This window comes from Lampris incognitus, chromosome 4 (assembly GCF_029633865.1).
Source record: "Lampris incognitus isolate fLamInc1 chromosome 4, fLamInc1.hap2, whole genome shotgun sequence".
NCBI classification, from domain to species: domain Eukaryota; kingdom Metazoa; phylum Chordata; class Actinopteri; order Lampriformes; family Lampridae; genus Lampris; species Lampris incognitus.
This window is the reverse complement of record NC_079214.1, coordinates 20,664,450-20,683,787: the sequence shown is the minus strand read 5'-3', so window position 1 is coordinate 20,683,787 and position 19,338 is coordinate 20,664,450. Positions and strand designations below refer to the sequence as shown.

Here is a 19,338-nt window from a genome sequence, read left to right as displayed (position 1 = left end):
ATTGATGCCGTTAGTCCTGGTCTGTTACCGGCACACTGTCAATGGCATGCTAAATTCACAGAGTGGGACAGGAGAAATTGTTTTGGGGCCAGAGCAAACATTACTGTGGCATGAAGTCCCAAAGTACCACACACTTTTAATCACCTGGAACAATGATAAATAACCTTCTAACAGGCAGTACGATCACAAGCTTGTTGAACTGAATCTTAACATATCTGAAACAACATTTCTGATCAACACTGATTTTCTTAAAATATGAACACAGCACATACAAGTGTCAGGTTGAGTCAAATTTTTCCCAAGCCAAGTTAAAAGCACCCCATTCAGCACCCTGACAGCAGCACTTTGAAACCACTGCTCGAGGTCAGGGGTCTCCAACCTTTTTTACACTGTGGCCCAGTTTTCGCGGCCTGGGCAGTCTGCCATCCAACGGGGAGGGGCATGGAGTCATGACAGAAACAATGTTAGATGCTAAAACTGTCAATATGATACATGAATTCATTGAAATTAACATCTTAAGATGCTAACAAAACAGAGCAGCTTTTCCTTTAGGCATAGCCAAGGGCACCTGCAGGATTTCTTGCTGTGGTATACAAAAAACAAACACACAAACAAATAAGCATAAGCACCATGTTTGACACTTGAGTAGGCTGCAATACCACAATCACCTATCTAATATTTCCTGTTCCATTCACGTTAGCCTGTATAGCAGAACTGCTGTGAGAATAGTGAATTCTAGCGAAGGTCGTTTTCAACAACTGTTGTTGTTTGCACAACTGGCAATAAATGGTCCATGTTTGCACGGCTCGGCAATAGGTGGTCCGTGGCCCGGTCGTTGGGGACCACTGCTCGAAGTGACACTGCATCGACCACGAGGCAGTTCTGTGGAGATTATAGGAGGCTGGAAGTAATAGCCTTGTAATCAAATTGGATAAAAATGAGAAGGTTTTTCCTTAACAAAAAAAGAAAAAAGAAAAAAGAAATGGTCTACGCAGACCTGATGTATGAACAAGTCATTCTCAATTCTGTTTATCACTGCCAGAACCCCCTGACACTTTTGAAAAAGAATAAATCTAACCAGATCCACACCGTGTGCATATTTACGACAGTTTATGTTAGTGAAACCCTGATTTAACGTCTGCTGTGGTGGCTTTCCTCAGCATAGCATTTAAAACCAATCACCCTTTGCAGGGTGATTCATTTTGACTCAAGCACTTGGATCCTCCTCTACATGGTCCCTTTGCATTAAGTTCTCTGTGGCCACAGGTTCCCACACCCCTTCAGCACCCTCTCTGTCAAAGTGTCTACGACCCTGACTTGGAAATCACTGACCCAAAACATTACTACAACTGAGCCATCAGATTCTACACAGTCCACTTAGAAGGAAACTACAATCCCTTAACAAGGCCTACAAGGCAGTGGTCCAACATCTAGGAGGCGGCCATTGGGTGAGAGGCACTAGTAAGACTGTTGTCTAGACTCTAGACAAACCTCAAAGCTTTGAAACTAAAATAAGGCTTGGCATAAAATACATCTATCACGAATATTGTTTTCAGTGAAAGCTGGCAAAAATGTAATGTGCAACTATGTGCAGTAGCAGGTTAGACTATTGCAATGCACTTTTTACTGGCCTCCCAAAAAAGTCGATGAAGAAACTGGAACTAATTTCGGCCACTAGACTTTTAAGCTAAGGCCAAGAAGGGAGAGCGTATCACTCCTGTTTTAACTAAACTGCACTGGCTCCCAGTTTCTTTTAGCATTGATTTTAAGGTCCTTTAATCACCCACAAAGCTCTTAATAGCATAGCACCTTGATACAGCTCTGATTTTTTTTATATCCTATCAACCACAACACATGCTGGTCTTCTAATCATGCCTAAAGTGGTCCATAGGGGGCTGCTTTTATGTTCTATCCCCCAAAACTGTGGACTGCCCTGCCCGAGTTTATTAGACAAGCTCTGTGGAGATTTTTCTTACAAACAGCTCAAAACATACCTATGCAGGAAGGCTTCTAGGCTGCTAAATGCATTTTTATTTCCTTTCCTTATACTGCTTTAATTTATTTTTCCATCTGTGCTGTTGATGTGTTATTTGTTCTTGCTATATTTATTTTTTATTGTTGTATTGCTTCAATGTAAAGCAATTTGAGCTGCATTTCATGTATGAAAGCTGCTACACAAAGTTCAATATTGTTATTGTAATTATTATTATTAGCAATTCCTCTTAGATGAGAGTGAAACAGCCTCGACTGTAGCAGTACAACTACTACACTTTTGCCATTTTTTAAGATTTTCTAAAATCATAGACATTTTCTGTCAAAACAATTCTGAGTGGAACTGAGGCTGTCCAAAAGCACTAGATAAGGCGTCCGGGTAGTGTAGCAGTCTATTCCGTTGCCTATCAACACGAGGATCGCCGGTTCAAATCCCTGTGTTACCTCCGGCTTGGTCGGGCGCCCCTACAGACACAATTGGCCGTGTCTGCGGGTGGGAAGCCGGATGTGGGTATGGGTCCTGGTCGCTGCACTAGCGCCTCCTCTGGTCGATCGGGGCGCCTGCTTGGGGGGGGGGGGACTGGGGGGAAATAGTAATCCTCCCATGCGCTACATCCCCCTGGTGAAACTCCTCACCGTCAGGTGAAAAGAAGCGGCTGGCGACTCCACATGTATTGGAGGAGGCATGTGGTAGTCTGCAGCCCTCCCCGGATTGGCAGAGCGGGTGGAGCAGTGACCAGGACGGCTCGGAAGAGCGAGGTAATTGGCTGGATATAATGGGGGAGAAAAGGGGGGAAAACGTCCAACAACAACAAAAAAAGAGGACTAGATAAAAATGTACTAATAAAATTTGAAAAATGGAAAATATGCAGATTAAAAAGGGCTAACACAATAAATTCACAAGTGACAAACAAAACAACATATGTCAGCAGTCTCTCGTTCTCTCTCACACATATGCAGGCACACACACAAACGTGCGCGCGCACAACTAAAGGCACACAAATACAAAAAATAATAGACACCTCTACCTCCCTGGAGTTCTTGTACGCATGTATTAATCGAGCCCAGACCCACTGCTGCCTAGCCCATGTTGTCTCGGGCTAGTGTGTTTTTTTCCTGTTGACACAGCAGCTCTGCAGTGTGTTGATCTGGGCAACAGTTTGGCCACAAAAAGGAAGTCGCTGCCACGTCCAGATGGCAGCCATGGCGTCATCCGGTGACATCACACCACCAGGATCAAGACCGCAGGAGACAGGAGGTCCCACAGAGAGCCCCGCAGGGTGGGGAAACAGAATGCATGGAAAGGGCAGTTCCTGGTGAATCACACGTTCATCGTATGTTAAAACTAACCTTACAGTTGAAGTGAAGCTTGTTTTGAATGTGGGTAGCGCATTCAGATTAGGCAAAATGGAATAGAAAATAAAGCGCTTAACACAAGTGTGATGTGATTGAGCTTTTTTTCGTCATAACAATCACATTTTTGTTAAAACCTCCCAATCTGTACTCATGATTACATCATGGCAACAAGAAAAGATCCTTCTTATCACACGTAAGAGAATCCAGGGCCAACATTTAGGTTAGTACATCACTGGCTGTAAAAGCTTGGTAACTGAGACAAGATTGTCCATCCTGTAATTTCTGATTCAGGATTTATAAAGGGCACACACACTCCCACACTCTCTCACGCTGGTGTCTCTGAGCAACACTAGGGACAAGTTATATATCTACTATACACCAAGGAAACATAATACATGTTGGCTTGTCAACAGTGCCAAGTGGTCTGACTCCCTTATGACCCACAGACCACGTACATCCAATTTGTAGCTGTTGTTTCAAACATATTAGAATGTTACCTTATTTGGGAAGTAACCCATCCACTTTCTAGGCTGCCAAAAAGGATTGTTCTGATTTTTATGAGGCCTAACTGGTGCTTCACATGAGGTGTTTGAACTAGAGTTAAAATACCGCCAGCAGAAATTAATAAGCAAGGGTAAAAATGGCTATCTCTGAGTCTAAAAACTACGATGCTGTGGAATCACACTGATGCACTTTTTAACTTGTACAAGAGTTTGAAAAATATATTAGAATATATACATCCATCCATCCATTATCTGAAGCGCTTATCCTGCTCTCAGGGTCATGGGGATGCTGGAGCCTATCCCAGCAGTCATTGGGCGGCAGACACCCTGGACAGGCCGCCGGGCCCCCACACACACACACACACACACACACACGCACACACACACACATTCATACCTAGGGACAATTTAGTATGGCCAATTCACCTGACCTACATGTCTTTGGACTGTGGGAGGAAACAGGAGCCCCCGAAGGAAACCCACACAGACAAGGGGAGAACATGCAAACTCCACACAGAGGACGACCCGGAACGACCCCCAAGGTTGGACAACCCCGGGGCTCGAACCCAGGATCTTCTTGCTGTGAGGTGACCACGCTAACCACTGCGCCACCGTGCTGCCTTACACACACACACACACACACACACACACACACACACACACACACACACACACACACACACACACACACACACACACACACTGTGTGTGTGTGCGCGCGCGCCTAACTCTGAAAAATAATCACTAGCCCATGTAAAAAAAATAAAAAGCCCACAAATTTCATCCCTGGGCTGAAATATCAGTTATTTATACACAACACACAAGGGACACATAAGACTAAGTGAGTATGTGATGTCACAAGCATATTACCATCAAGGGCACATGTCATGATTTATGAATCATTTGCTATTTTTAAGCCACTATTTTGGCTTTACATAATGGGCCCGGCAATATACTTATGATGCCTTATTATAAAGCTTCATCATGAGTAAAATAACTTTTTCTCTCTCAGTATAAAGTATATAAAGTATAGGTGTGACCTATGCTGAAAACAGCCAGCACATTTTTGAGGATGTATCATTTCCTGCATTTTTTTATTTTGATAAACTGGTACAGTTTTATCAGTTTATCAAACAGTATAAAATAATAAGGTTGAATCAACATAGAATATTCTATACATGTGTCTGGTTTTCTGGTGAATGTTTCTGTAAGTACAATATGGGGGAGTGTGTTTAGTAAACAAACTGACTGTCAGACCTGCCAGACGAGTGCTGAGCTCACTTATTGTCACATGATACAAACTTATAGCTAATTGCATTTTGCACGCAAGTGTTTCTTGGGTGTCTAGGTCAGGACCCACTGACTGACTTTTACGGGACTTCTGGTCATCTGTGACAACTCAGCTTTCCATGGGGATACCAAGATGGACCACTTCAGGCATCCTTTGGAGGAAGAGAAACAAGCTCTTGGTTGCTCTAGAATTTCTTCTCAAAATTGACCCCTGAGACCCAAAGATGTGCTCTGGACCTAAAATGGACCGTAAGTGGACATTAGGATGGTCCCCTGACCAACAGGTATCAAGTTATTAGTGTTATAGCCAGAGCTATCACAAGTCCTTGCAAAGTAAGCTAGGCTAAGTGAGGCAGGGTGAATACTGTACAATAGGCTATGTTGCAGTCTGTTGAATGCTGTGTACAGTATGTTATTGGTTGCTGTCAATGGCCAAGCCAACAACCACCCATTATGAGCTACACATAATTTACATTACTACCTTAAGCCACAACAGCAGCAGTTAGAAATCTTAAGCCCCTCTACTCTTGAGCTGCTTTGAAATGTGGTGAACTAATCCTATAGCCAAACAAATTCCCTCTGGGGGGAGAAATGAGGGCAAGTGTAGCCAGTGTCTTGGTGATAAAATTTGACAGCTAAATTATGCATCATCACACATGGCAGGGTAGAATCCGGGGCTAACTGCAGTTGAAATGATTAATCATTGGCCTGGAGGGGGACCAGAGCAAGACTGCATGACTGGACATGTGAGGAGAGAGTAGGCTGTTTCTTACGGGACAAGCAGCTCGAGTCAGGGCTGTCCCATTATGTCATGGCACTCATTTTCTGTAATTTGGTTGAAGTACAATTTTTGAGAGTATCTGTGAGGTGAGGGGTTCCAAATGAACAAAAAAGTCCTCTTCTGAAAATGTCGATCAGTCCCTGGCCACGACATGTTTTTCTCACAGGCTCTTCAGGGGAAAAGTAACATGTTTGCTTTTCTGGTGTTACTCTGAGTCAGAGATCGAGATGAATGGTGCCTAGAACTGAGTTAATGGTTGCATGGTAACACAAACTACAGCTAATGCTAAAAAATACTAAAGGGAAATCAGATGTATGCGATTCAGAAAAATGGCAAACCATGGCCTGACTCTCATCCACAGTTCAAACTTAAAATTCTCTACATGCTATTCTGTGGTTAAAGTTATTCTTATTCACACATCTTTTTTAGAAGAAAGAAGAATAAGAAAGCCACTTTATTTTGTCATTATACAGGTTACAATGACATTGTTTTCTGCATTTAACCCATCCTATTGTATAGGAGCAGTGGGCAGCTGTGGTGCAGCGCCCGGGGACCAACAGGCACGTCTTTTTGATGGTGGGAGGAAACCGGAGCACCCGGAGGAAACCCATGCAGACATGGGAAGAACATACAAACTCCACACAGAAAGGACCTGGGACGGCCTGGGGTTCGAACCAAGGACCTTCTTGCTGTGAGGCAACAGTGCTAACCACTGGGCCACCGTGTCACCAACATAAACAAACAAACCAACATAAAGTGTCTTAGTAAGGTGTTGGGCAGGAAGGAGCCTCCAGAACAGGTTCAGTGCTCCTTGTAATAGATTCTACAAGTCTCTGAATTCTACTGGAGGGATGGAACACCATTCTTCCAAAAGATATTCCCTCATTTGGTGTTTTGATGATGGTGGTAGAGAGCGCTGTCTAACACGTCAGTCAAAAATCTCCCATAGGTGTTCAGCTGGGTTAAGAGCTGGTGACTGCGAAAGCCATAGCATATAATTTACATCATTTTCATACTCATCAAACTTTTCAGTGACCCCTCGTGCCCTGTGGATGGGGGCACTGTCATCCTGGAAGAGACCACCCCCACCAGGATAGGAATGTTTCATCATAGGATAACGGCGATCACTCAGAATAACTTTGTATTTGCAGTGACCCTTCTCTCTAAGAAGACAAGTGGACCCAAACCATGCCAGGAAAATGCCCCCCACAGCATAACAGAGCCCCTAGACCCCCTAACTGTAGGGGTCAAGCATTCAGGTTTTTCCTTTAATTTATCACCCGTCTGTATATTATTTCACAGAGGGTAGTGTGCTGTACTGGAGTCAGACACAAAGACTACTTTCAAAATAAAGTCCCTTATGACATAAAGTACAAAGGAGGACAAAGACAGCCATCTCAGCAAGTTATGAGTAAAATATTTTTACATGAAAACTCTCTCAATAGAGAGACATGCCTGTTCAAGTTGAGGCTATTGAAAGGTTTTCACAACTACACAACAGCACAGCTCCTAATCCAATTTCAATTGTGCCCTCTTATCAGTCATCAAAAGACTGACAGAATGACTGGGAACCAGCCACCACTGCAATTCAACAACAAAGTTGTGACTGCAGGGTCTTCTCTTCTCTCACATCTTTTCTCTCTCTGAATGATGTCTTCTCCTTTCTCTTCTTCTGTGAGTGTGTGTGTGTGTGTGTGTGTGTGTGTGTGTGTGTGTGTGTGTGTGTGTGTGTGTGTGTGTGTGTGTGTGTGTGTGTGTGTGTATGGCGTGATGCGAGTCTCCCTTGTGTGTATGTGCAGTCTGTCCTCCTCCCAGGTTTCCAAGGTGATGTTGGTCACCACCTGGACACTGCTTGGTATCCCCCATCATCATTTATTTTTATGTATCTTATAAAGCCATATAATTTTGTTATCCTGTTTCAATGTTATATCCTTCTCTCACTCAGATGTGTGACGTAAGTATTTATTTATTTATTATCTACATGGTGGTGCTGGTCGCATGGCTCGGGTCCTAAACACAACATCCATTGCGCCTTGTCCATCTTGGGAAAGAGGTCCCTCCTCTGTTGCTCTCCCTGAGGTTTCTTCCTATTGTTTCTCCCTGTTAAAGGGCTTTTTAGGAAGTTGTTCTTTATCCGATGCGAGGGTCTAAGGACAGGATGTTGTATTGCTGTAAAGCCCCCTGAGGCAAATCTGTAATTTGTGATATTGGGTTATACAGATAAAATTGACTTGACTTCTGTCCACCACGCAATCAAAGAAACCCTATTGTTGTGGATATCAAATATTCAATACACTCTCTCTGTCTCTCTCTCTCTCTCTCTCTCTGTCACTGAGAAGAGTGAACAGCAGTCATGGCTGCAAGTAGGCTTACCTTGTCTCTCTAAGGTAATATCAAATTACTGAAAAACTGATCCGGCTATAGTAACAGTTCTCTAGCCTATGTGCTACTCTTCCTGCTACATCAGCTTGACTGACAGTCTAGCAGTAAGAAGGGATCCATGTGATAATCCAAACATGCAAAGATGTAAGGTGAGAACCCACTGCAAGAGTCATTCATTACCGCTGGCTGATATCCAGACTATAAAGTTGTACAATTATTTATTAATAGCTCTTCAGTGCTGTCTCAGCTTTGGCAACAGTACTTTTATGGGTAGATTCCACTGGCCAGCATGGACCTGCCAGAGGCACCTTGCAAAGAGACTGAGAAATTTTAAACAGAGCATTGCAACTTCTAGGTTGCTAGTCAAACACTGAATTGTGTGTTCCTCTTCTCATTCAAGAGGCCATGCCTCATTCTACCATATATGTTTGGTTCTTGTCAGCTTCCAGCCTTGTTGTCATCCTATCATGTTTAATTTGGGTCAGCAGGTTGCAGAGAGGACGTCTTGGTTACGTGGTTCATACTAAAGGTGCTGAGTGTACGCGCTAGGCACACAGAGACCGTCTAAAGTGATGCAATGCAGGCATCATGTTGACAGGCAGGCCATTTAACTCGGCTCTGAACTCATAGATAAATCTGATCCATGGTATGGTGGATTTCAAGAGCCTTAAGACATTGACTGGGAGGAGTTTGTTTTTAAAAGGAGCTTGGAGAAATACCTGCATTCAACATTGAGTGCATAAGAAATGCCATAAATTCTGGTAATACCTTTACATTGCTAAAACTAACCAGGCATTAAAAACTTGAGTATTTGGGGAAAGGTCAAAGCATTTGTGTTTTCAGGCTTCAATTATAGATGGCAGTTAGAATAATACAGGTTGGACATGCAAAAAATCCCAAGGTTGGCCAGTATGAGGAGAGTAACTTCTAGTTTGCTCAGAACTATCACTTTAAACCATAAAGTGTAACCTGTGGGACACAGATTTCATTCAAGCCAAAACAATCGGAATGAGATGTTGTTCAGACAGTGGTCACAACATGTTTCCAAATGAACCTTTGAGCACATCATTTAGAGTGGGATTATGGTCTGACCCAACTGGAAGCAGTGTGTGTATTGATCCAGTGTCATTACATGTTAATCTAAAAACAGGATTTATACCCAACATTACACTTCAAGCACAAGGCACTTGCAGCATACTTCCTACAATGTCTTCTGGAAACAGTGTGTCCTCGTCTTCAAATCAAGAGAAGTGCGACACTATTTCTGAGACATGGTTATGAAACATGTTACGATAAGGCATTCTGATCACATACCACAGACTAGCACAGCAACCAAAGAAGGAAGGCAAAAGACACACAAATGGAGCTAACGTTAAATGTGTAGTATTTAGCCCGGAGGAAACTTAATCTTCAAACCAAATTTATGGCAAAAAAAAAACTGCTCCCACATGGCTTTTATTGATAAATTGTGGTTTGCTTGAAATGTTGCTGTTTGAAACATAACCAAATCGTGGCATAAAAGCAACAAAGCAACAACTTATCTCCTGATTTGGTGCTAAGCAAATGGACAACAGGTTTGAAAACACCATCAGTGTGTCACATAACTTGAATTCCCATGACAGGCCCAAGCCTGTCATCAAAATATTTGGGGGAAACACGGCTGTCACCTACGTATATCCTTATCGAGCTTGTGCAATGAAAAGAACTCCCGTTCTTGTCTTTACAGCACTGGCTTGGCTTCTTTTCTCATTGGTTTCATCAGAAAAGTTGAACCAGACCAAGTTAATGATGGTGCAGGAATGCTGGCTTTTTCTTTTTTTTTACCAACCCGCCACTGCTCCAAACACTGGAAGTAAAAATTACTTTCAGTGAAAGAGTACCATGCTCCAAAGGCATTTTAATAGGAGCACTGCATTAGCTATGATGAGCAGTTCCAGCACTTATTTGTTTAGTGCAGCATGCTTAAAGGTGTAGACAACACTTGAGGATGTTACCTTGACAATAGGGTGACCACCTGACGTCGCTTTGACGGCTCCTCGGCTGCCCTCTGTCTCATAGTGTGCTCGGTGGTGTGCCTTGGGGTGGACCTCAATCTTCAGCTCATACTGGCCAAACTGGCTGGGCAACGGCCAATCTAGAGGTGGCAGGGAGGAGGTCCTGGAGAGGGAACAGGACACACATACATGCAAACACAAAGGATTGCACTGATTTATTGTGAAATAATGTGTAAAAACAGTGTTTTTTGAATTATGCATTCATATGATTCACTCAAAGCAATATTTTTGGTTGTGGTAGTCAACAGATATCAAGCCACAATCATAAATCTGCTGTAAAGCTAAAATCCAGAAAAGTTAGCTTTACATTTTTGATGCCATCAATATGTAAAGCCTGGTGCAGCTTGATTGAAATTAGATAATGAAATGTAAAAAAATTTACATCCACAAATAGATATTTCTAGACCCCCCCAAATAAAACAACAACAACAACAAACACATTCATCTCTATGGTCACCTACATCCAGCTATTGAATTCTTTTGGTACAGAGTCACTAATCCCCAGCATCACAGTTTAGGTGGCAGAAAAAAAAAAGTTTTGTCTTAAATGGTGGTACAGCATGAGATGTTCTGCTTCAGCCCCAGCAGACAGCGAATTACTGGAATGCCCACATACATTAACCCTCCTTTTAAACCATAACACTTGTAAAAGGTTAGGTTTAGACTTTACGGGTGAATCATTTTCAAGGGGGACTTTTCACTATGAGCTTTTACCTATTTGCTCTGTGGGCCTGTGGGAATGGGTGGTGTGGTGGGGTTTAAAGGGTGTTGACTGGATGGAATGGATGAGTATGTGAGAGCAACTGAGAGAGAGAGAGAGAGAGAGAGAGAGAGAGAGAGAGAGAGAGAGAGAGAGAGAGAGAGAGAGAGAGAGAGAGAGAGAGAGAGAGAGAGAGAGAGAGAGAGAGAGACAGAGAGACAGAGAGAATGGGTGCCTTGTATAAATGTGCATGAATGAGTATGTGCATGTATGTCTGTGTGTGCACCACTGGGCCTGACATTGAGTGCTTTTAGTTCCCGCTTTTTCTCTTAATCTGTGTAGGCCATGATCATATGCATTGAAAAATGAAATGCTCAATGACCCTCTCCACTTCACTTTTGGCACCAATCTCAAGGATCAGCCTGTGCCATCCACCAATTGTAATCATAGCTGCTATTAAAAGCAATAGCGGCAGTACTACTACAAGTAGTTTTTGCTATTGTTGAAGTTTTAGCGTTCCCATTGTTCTGAATTGTATTATTCCTTTTAGCCTTATTATTAGCAGAATGAATGTTTTAGAGGTAGCAGTAGTTGTAACTGTAGTCATAGTTCTCAGTACAAGAGTCTGGCTCCAGTCTTGTAGCACAGAGTATTATTCATTTATTTAGTATTATGTATTAAAGAAATAAATATTTGATAAATATGCAGTAGACACAATTGCAAAAAAAAATAAATACAGAGCATTATAATATTTGTACTGCATTTTTTTCCTGAATTTTCAGATTAAAGGGGAAATCCATTAAGAACCAAAGCTTATCCAGGGTTGACAAAATGACACCAATTTTCTGATAATGTCATTACGCCAAAGACAAAGCCGGCAGTCCTGCCAGGAATGATAAAGTTTTCCCTCCCCTTCAAGAAATAAAGTATAGAATGGCCTACATCCTTGCAGAAGAATAAAATTGGAAAAGTATTGAAGATTGGCTGATTGATAAATTATACCGAGTCAATCTTCCTCTTTTGGAATTCAAATCGAAGCAAAGCATTACAGTGAAGACTAAATAAAAAATAAACCATGCAGACTAATTTTGGGTAAATTATGACCCTTTGTGAAGCACAACCTCACATCATGTATTTCAGATACCATATTTGGCATTTAACTAAAGAGCTGCTGAAAATATCTACATTTATTTTAGTTGAGTTTTAGGTCTATTTAAACATATGCATTGTCACACTAGTCACAGTTAAAATCTTTCTCGAGGCCCGATACTGTAGACAATTTATTATTCATGAGCGAGGAGCTCCATTGTAGGGCAGAATAGAGCAGTATGTGTGTCATCCAGGTGTTACTGGTCTGGTAACAGTTACACGGTGGCATCATTTTCTCAGTTCAGCAGTATGCATGAGGCGAAATGTAACTTTAAGTATGTGTGTGTTTGTGCATATGTATAGCCAGATGCACTCTTGTTCTACAATATGTAGGAGCGCCTAGGTGTGTGTGTTTGCATAAACTACATGTGTTGTATAGCTATATGAATTTGTATACTGATACATCACTGTAGGCAGATGTCAGTGTGTGCTGTCTCACAGGTCCAGAGGCAGACATCCAATGTTACCATAGAGATTTCTACACCAATGTTAACTGCTATAGACTTTGTGTGCACACTGACTGACAAAGGGAGGTATTATCTTTCCAGTTGGCTCACTCCAGTGGGCATTTTAAAGAAGCAGCCTCTCACATGCAAACACACCAACTACACAGTGCCACAAACCCATGGTAGATTTCTAACGGAAAAGAAAAGGGAATGGATTTGTTTTCTGTAAAAAGGGAAAGTTTGAAAAGCTCAAGAGGAATGGTTGACTCCTTCAGTTCTTCCTTTGCCAAGTACTGGTTTCAACCACTGACTACATGGAGACCCAATTGGTCAGAATGAATGAAAGAGGAGTGCAGCCGGCTTTCACTGGAGCCATTTCAGTTCACGCTGGCCTGCAGAGTGGAACCCACACAAGAGGAAAGACTGACTTTTGGAATGAAAAAAGCCACGTGTCTGGCATTTTGGTCCATTAGGAATAGTGGTTTACAAATCAAATTAAGCTACATTCTACAGTCCAGCTCCTCCAACCGCACATGACATTGAAATGTTCCTAGAACCACACTAGGCTTTATCTACTTCCATAAAACCTAACTGTTTGAGCAAATATACCCTGGCCAGTGTAACACCGTAGTAAAGTGAAAACACTGTTCTTCCCATTTTGGTTTGGTTTTTCCTTCTCTTTCAAAACATAATTTAAATGCTCTTGTTTCCTCAGTAGATCACCAAACTCTAGGGAAAATTTTTTGTATGACTCAAAAAACAAAATTATTGTCACATTTTGAAAAGGTTCATCCGGGTTCCTCAAAAAGACAGGTTTTTGCGGAGCTATCAAGATCAAACACAGATGCAGTGTAATGGTGGTATCCCAACCCTTCTACTTTCCTCCAGGCAGCCATGACATAACCACCCAGGAAGTGCGGGTTTGCATGGCTGCCACGGTAACAGGAGTAGGGTAGGGCGAAGGAAACATGAGCTTGTGTGGCGGTGCAGCGCGGGAACAGCCTGAAATAGCGTAACCTTTCTCGGCTGTCTGTGCTGTGGTGTTGGGGCTCCCGCTCCAGTCACGTCCCCACAACCTAATACCCTCTATGGCCTCCGCCTCCACGCAGCCCCCTTGCCCACATTTTCTGGTAAGGCAGGTGGATGAAGTAAAGGCAACATCACTTTTTACAAACTGATATTAAACTCTGTTGCTCAGCAGATTTTAACTCAAATGGTTGAGGGATAGAAAATGTTTTAGCTACTCAGTATCATAAGTGTGTCACCAAGAGGACCTGGGAATTTTTGGAACCCCACTCAATTTAATGTCATGACTCAGGAATTAAGGTAAGAGCAGACCCTTTGCTAAACCTAAGCTTTTTCTGATCACCCCACTCGCCCTCCCTCGTCTGCCCACACTAACACCAACCTACCTCATCCTGTTCCACTGTGAGGCCAGTGAAACCCACCCAGAAACCAACCACCTCGGCCATCTGTTCAAGACATCATGAACAAACATACACACACACACACACACACACACACACACACACACTAGGACTCTGTCTTTTGGCAGACAGAAGCTTAAAGAAATTCTGTCAGATGTCTAATATTAAGTAAAGGCAAAATGATATTGTTCCCTGGTTAAGTTGAGTAAATTTAAACAGCACCTTGAAACACCACAGATATGAGCATATCAGCGGGATGGATATACAGCCAAACAAGTAAACAACACTGCCTGCCATAATGGACCAAAGTATAGTGGAATAATATTGATAGTCGTAGGTGTTACAATATAAACCATATAGTTTCTCTCTATCAAATTGATATCATGACCTTTGAATGAGGTTGTCATTTCCAAAGATTTAACATTGTGGATGGGGCAGACGGTTTCAGCTGTACTTGACATCCAAAGCATATAGTTAGTTGTCATTACCACAAAAGTCCCACCTCCTAGAGAACCATCAATCAACCAATAAAATCAATAGATCAAATGGTTTTTGCATGAATTATTTTTTGCATTTTTGCCTTTATCGGATAGATGATAGTGAAGTGGCAGACAAGAAACAAGGGGAGAGAGATGGGTACGACATGCAACAAAGGTCACTGGCTGGAATTGAACCAGGGACGTTAGGGTTACATGGCATGCACCGTAACCATTCCACTACAGGGGCACCCAATTTTTGTATTAATTCTGAAGCACTGCTCCACCCCTAACAGAAAACATTTAGAAAATCCATATTTTGTCGGAAAGAAAGGTGTTTTTTGGTTGTTGTTGCTTTTACGTTATTACAAACTGCTCTACAGTTTAACATTTGTGATTCAATAAGCTGTGAATGCCACTGCAATACCAGAAAAGGATAGCCTTGATGTAGGATAAATACATAATGGAGAACCATTGTAATGATTTCCTCAATACTTCAGAGGGATAGTGCTCAGGCCAGACAGTAGTACTCCTCTACAGGCTGACCCCGATGTTGTCTAGGGAACGCTAAACTCTTGCCTGAGTGGAGCATGTGTACGTTTCTCTGTGTGTATGTGTGTAGCGTACATTTCTCTGAGATGTGTGTGTGTGTGTGTGTGTGTGTGTGTGTGTGTGTGTGTTCCCCACAGCCATATGTGCCCTGTGGTGATTTATAGTGCTAGGGGCCAGTGCACACAAACAAGGCCATGCCTTCATCTGCTGCACACATTTGAGGAGAGCAGGGAGCAGACTCTCTCTCTGTCTCTTCTCGTTAGAAAATGCATCATGGCATACAAGGATCAAGAGCTTCTGATCACACTCACTATCTCCTATTGTAGAGCTTGTGCAAACATGCATGTTAATGTGTGTCCCATGTTGTTCCCTTAATGACAGTAAAGTTAAACAAATCTTTTTGATCTAGAGGAGGATAGATAATAGAGATACATTGTTTGATTGGAATTCCAGACTTTGAACCTGATAAACAACAATGTTAATCTGATATAGTAGCACAATGTAATGGTAATACAGTACAAGGTCATTGGTGCGCTAACCACACTATAAACATCACACCACTGATGTTTATTCTTTGGCCCTAACCAGCTAAACGAACTTATGTCCCACCACATCTCCCATCTTGCAATGAAGTTATTGTATTGCTAACTCACAAAAATTACTGATAAAGATGCCGATCACTAACCTCCACACCACTGGCGAGTTTAGCTTTAAACTTCAAAAGGTTTCTTTACCATGTGTTTATGCATGCTCAATAATCTGGTATTGTTTATAAGGGTGGGGACACCTGCAGTTAGCTGAGAGTGAAGAGGTCACTTAGGATGAAATGAGTCAACTTCCTGTGATTTCTTTACCATGTCAAGCTGTTATCTCACACAGCATTGCAAGCGCCACTGTAGCCAATTATTTATAAACTGTTGACAAGTGGACTTGAACAAGCTGATTTTTTTCCCCCTTTTTCTCCCCAATTGTATCTGGCCAATTGCCCCACTCTTCCGAGCTGTTCCGGTCGCTGCTCCACCTCCTCTGCCGATCCAGGGAGGGCTGCAGACTACCACATGCCTCCTCTGATGTAGAGTCGCCAGCCACTTCTTTTCACCTGACAGTGAGGAGTTTCACCAGGGGGACATAACGCGAGGATCACGCTATTCCCCCCAGTTTCCCCTCCCCACCGAATAGGCGCCCCGACTGACCAGAGCAGGGGCTAATGCAGCGACCAGGACACATAACTACATCCGGCTTCCCACCCGCAGACATGACCAATTGTGTCTGTCAGGACATCCGACCAAGCCGGAGGTAACAAGGGGATTCGAACCTGCAATCCCCGTGTTGGTAGGCAACGGAATAGACCGATATGCTACCGGCAAACACAATGCAAAGTCCTCATGACTAAAATTATGACAAAATTAGGTAAAAGCTATCTTTAGTGTTGCTCTTTAGAATCATCATCAGCTAATTTACCTGAATATGGGTGTGTGACCAGGCTTGGGTTTGTTCCATGTGAAGTGGGAGGGCACCGAAAGGAACTGGTCTCCTGGGCCATCCTTTTTTAGGCTGTGAAGTGCCTCCTCTGATGGAGAGTCCATATGAGGTGGCACACTCCCCTGGTCATCTAGTCCCAGATCCCCTTTCCCAGGCTGAATGGCTGTTCTGTCCTGAGAGGTCTTCCTGGTCTTGGAGGGTATGTCAGCTTCGGAAGGGCAACACTGGAAGGCTGACATGCCAATAGAAGGGCTGCCAACCCAAGTGTCCTCCGTCACACTGCCCCTGGGTGAGGGACCTGGGGTTGGTGTTGGTGAGTGGTGAGGAGACACTGAGCCCTGGTAACAGATGTCGGCACTGGAGTGGCGCCTTTTACCGCAGGGTGAGGTGGGACGTGAAGAGGGACGGGAGGGTGGCCGAGGGCTCAGCCAATTCTCGTCTGTGACACTGGTGCGTGGTGAGTGGCAAGGGGACTGTCGTGGTGACAAGGTGAGGGAGTGAGAGTGGTGGAAGGCTGGGTGGTGGTGCTGCCAGTGGGGCTGCTCCTCCAGGGCTCCACCACCTGTTTGAGGGGACACACAGCCCGGGGAGGTGAGCGGAGAACCCAGGGTGAATCGGGCAGCTGCCTCATTTAGCTCTGAGTCTACGTCATCATAGACGTGGGAGAAAGATTCACAAGAAGAGGCATCAGAAAACCAGCTCCTGGACGAGAGGCTGCTGCAGGGACTGGGGCTGAGCGAGGAGTCCCGATACGAGTGGTCCAGAGGCAGATAGAGGTGGTCCCTGGACATGGGCCTGTCCCTGTGATAGTCTCTGTCAGGGCCATTGGCCCTAAGATCCTCTTCGCTGGCATCCATCTCCTGCTGGCAGCTAGGTGAGATAGATGTGATCTGGATGCTGGGGCACTCAAAGGCCTTAGGTGGCCCTGATGGGGCAGAGGGCACCAGGGGAGAGGTGCTATACTTGGAATCCTGCACCCCATAGCTTGGAGGCTCACAGACTGGCTTGTGTGGCTGCAGGCGTGGAGAGGTGCTGATGATCTGGGGGTGGGGCTGCATACCATGCCGAGGCAGGCCCACAGACTGGTGGTGGGTGACCACAGTCTGGGGCTGGCCTACATTTAGGATGTAGAATGATGGATTGTCATCTGGCTCCAGATCTGATTGAAGGAAGAACAAGAAAAAGAAAAAAAACTAATGTCAAATTTATTTTAATAAGTTTTAATAATTTCAAATTAATCAGTCAAATAAAGTCACAGACATCAACATGTGTCATCAATGATCATCTTCCTGAGAAATCTTGCACAGTGACAGAGCAGCGTATAGTGTTCTGCCACCAGATATGTACTGTGATTTGTTTTTCCCAAGTCCACGCCATTCAGAAAATATTTTAAGTCATCATCACGCTAATTTTCTTCCTTAATTTTAATTAACATCGTTTTTAAAATTATTTGGAATGACAATTTCAAATGACAGCCTTTATGCAGTGGAAAAAAAGGGAAAGCTGCTATCAGCCTAGCGTTTTTGAATTGCACTGTAAGTTAGTTAGACAGACTGAAATTTATCAGATCCTTATATACGTTAATAAGCATGGGATCACATGCACACACTGACAAGCACACCTTTACATACACACATAAACACACAAGCACACCCACACTAGAACCTTCTGTGCTATACACAAATACAGATACAGATTCAAATTCCCACTCACACACAGGCAAAAACACAAACTTGGCCTTATATCTTTATTTGGGATTAGTTTGATAAATTTACAGATTTTACTTGTTTGTAAAATCTGCAAAACAGACTTGAAACAGTTAAGGTCCGTCCATGCATCTGTTTTCAATATCTGCTTATTCTGGTTTCCCAGCATGCACTGGGCACAAATTTGGGTCAACCCCTAGACAGGGTGCCAGTACATTGCAGGGTGGGTTGGGTACTGAACTCGATACTATTAAGGGTACCGACCAAATTATGTCGCTACTACCAATTATCTATTCACACTAGATCATTTGGTGCCAAATTTTGGTGCCTTGAATGCTGGTTGTGTTGTGAATGAAAATAAATATTGGCAATTTTCCTTATGATTGGCAGGATATGTATGAGGGCAGTGTGACAATGGTGAGGTGTGTGGTAGGAATTACAGATGTGCTCAATGTGGAGGTGGAATGACATCAAGGATCGGCTCTGAGCCCTTTCTTGTTTGCAATGGTGATGGACAGGTTGACGGACAAGATCAGGCGGAAGTCTCCGTGGACTATGATGTTCGCGGATGACATTGTGATCTGTAGTGAAAGTAGGGTGCAGGTTGAGGAGAGCCTGGAGAGGTGGAGGTATGCACTACAGAGAAGAGGAATGAAAGTCAGAAGGAGCAGGATGGAATATATATGCCTGAATGAGAGGAAGGACAGCAGAATGGTGAGGACGCAAGGAGTAGAGGTGATGAAGGTGGATGAGTTTAAATACTTGGAGTCAACTATTCAAAGTAACAGGGAGTGCAGAAGAGAGGTGATGAAGAGAGAGCAGGCAGGGTGGATTGGTTGGAGAAGAGTGTCAGGAGTGATTTGCGACAGAAGGGTACCAACAAGAGTTAAAGGGAAGACTTACAAGATGGTAGTGAGACCAGCTATGTTACATGGTTTGGAGATGGTGGATGAAAAGAGAGGAGGTGGAGCTGGAGGTGGCAGAGTTAAAGACGCTATGATTTTCACTGGGAGTGACGAAGAAGGACAGAATTAGGAACAAG

At 43.4% G+C, this 19,338-nt stretch overlaps 1 protein-coding gene across 1 annotated transcript in view; it reads right to left on the bottom strand.

Moving 5' to 3' along the window:
• The window catches only part of nfatc3a (nuclear factor of activated T cells 3a), a 93,284-nt gene that overhangs the window by 47,228 nt on the left and 26,718 nt on the right, over positions 1-19,338 (bottom strand). The window contains exons 2-3 of the mRNA XM_056278158.1: positions 16,570-17,749; positions 10,299-10,461 (exon numbers count right to left, since the gene is read on the bottom strand). Coding sequence (XP_056134133.1) covers positions 10,299-10,461; positions 16,570-17,749 — 1,343 coding nt within the window. The remainder of the gene's footprint in view (positions 1-10,298; positions 10,462-16,569; positions 17,750-19,338) is intronic.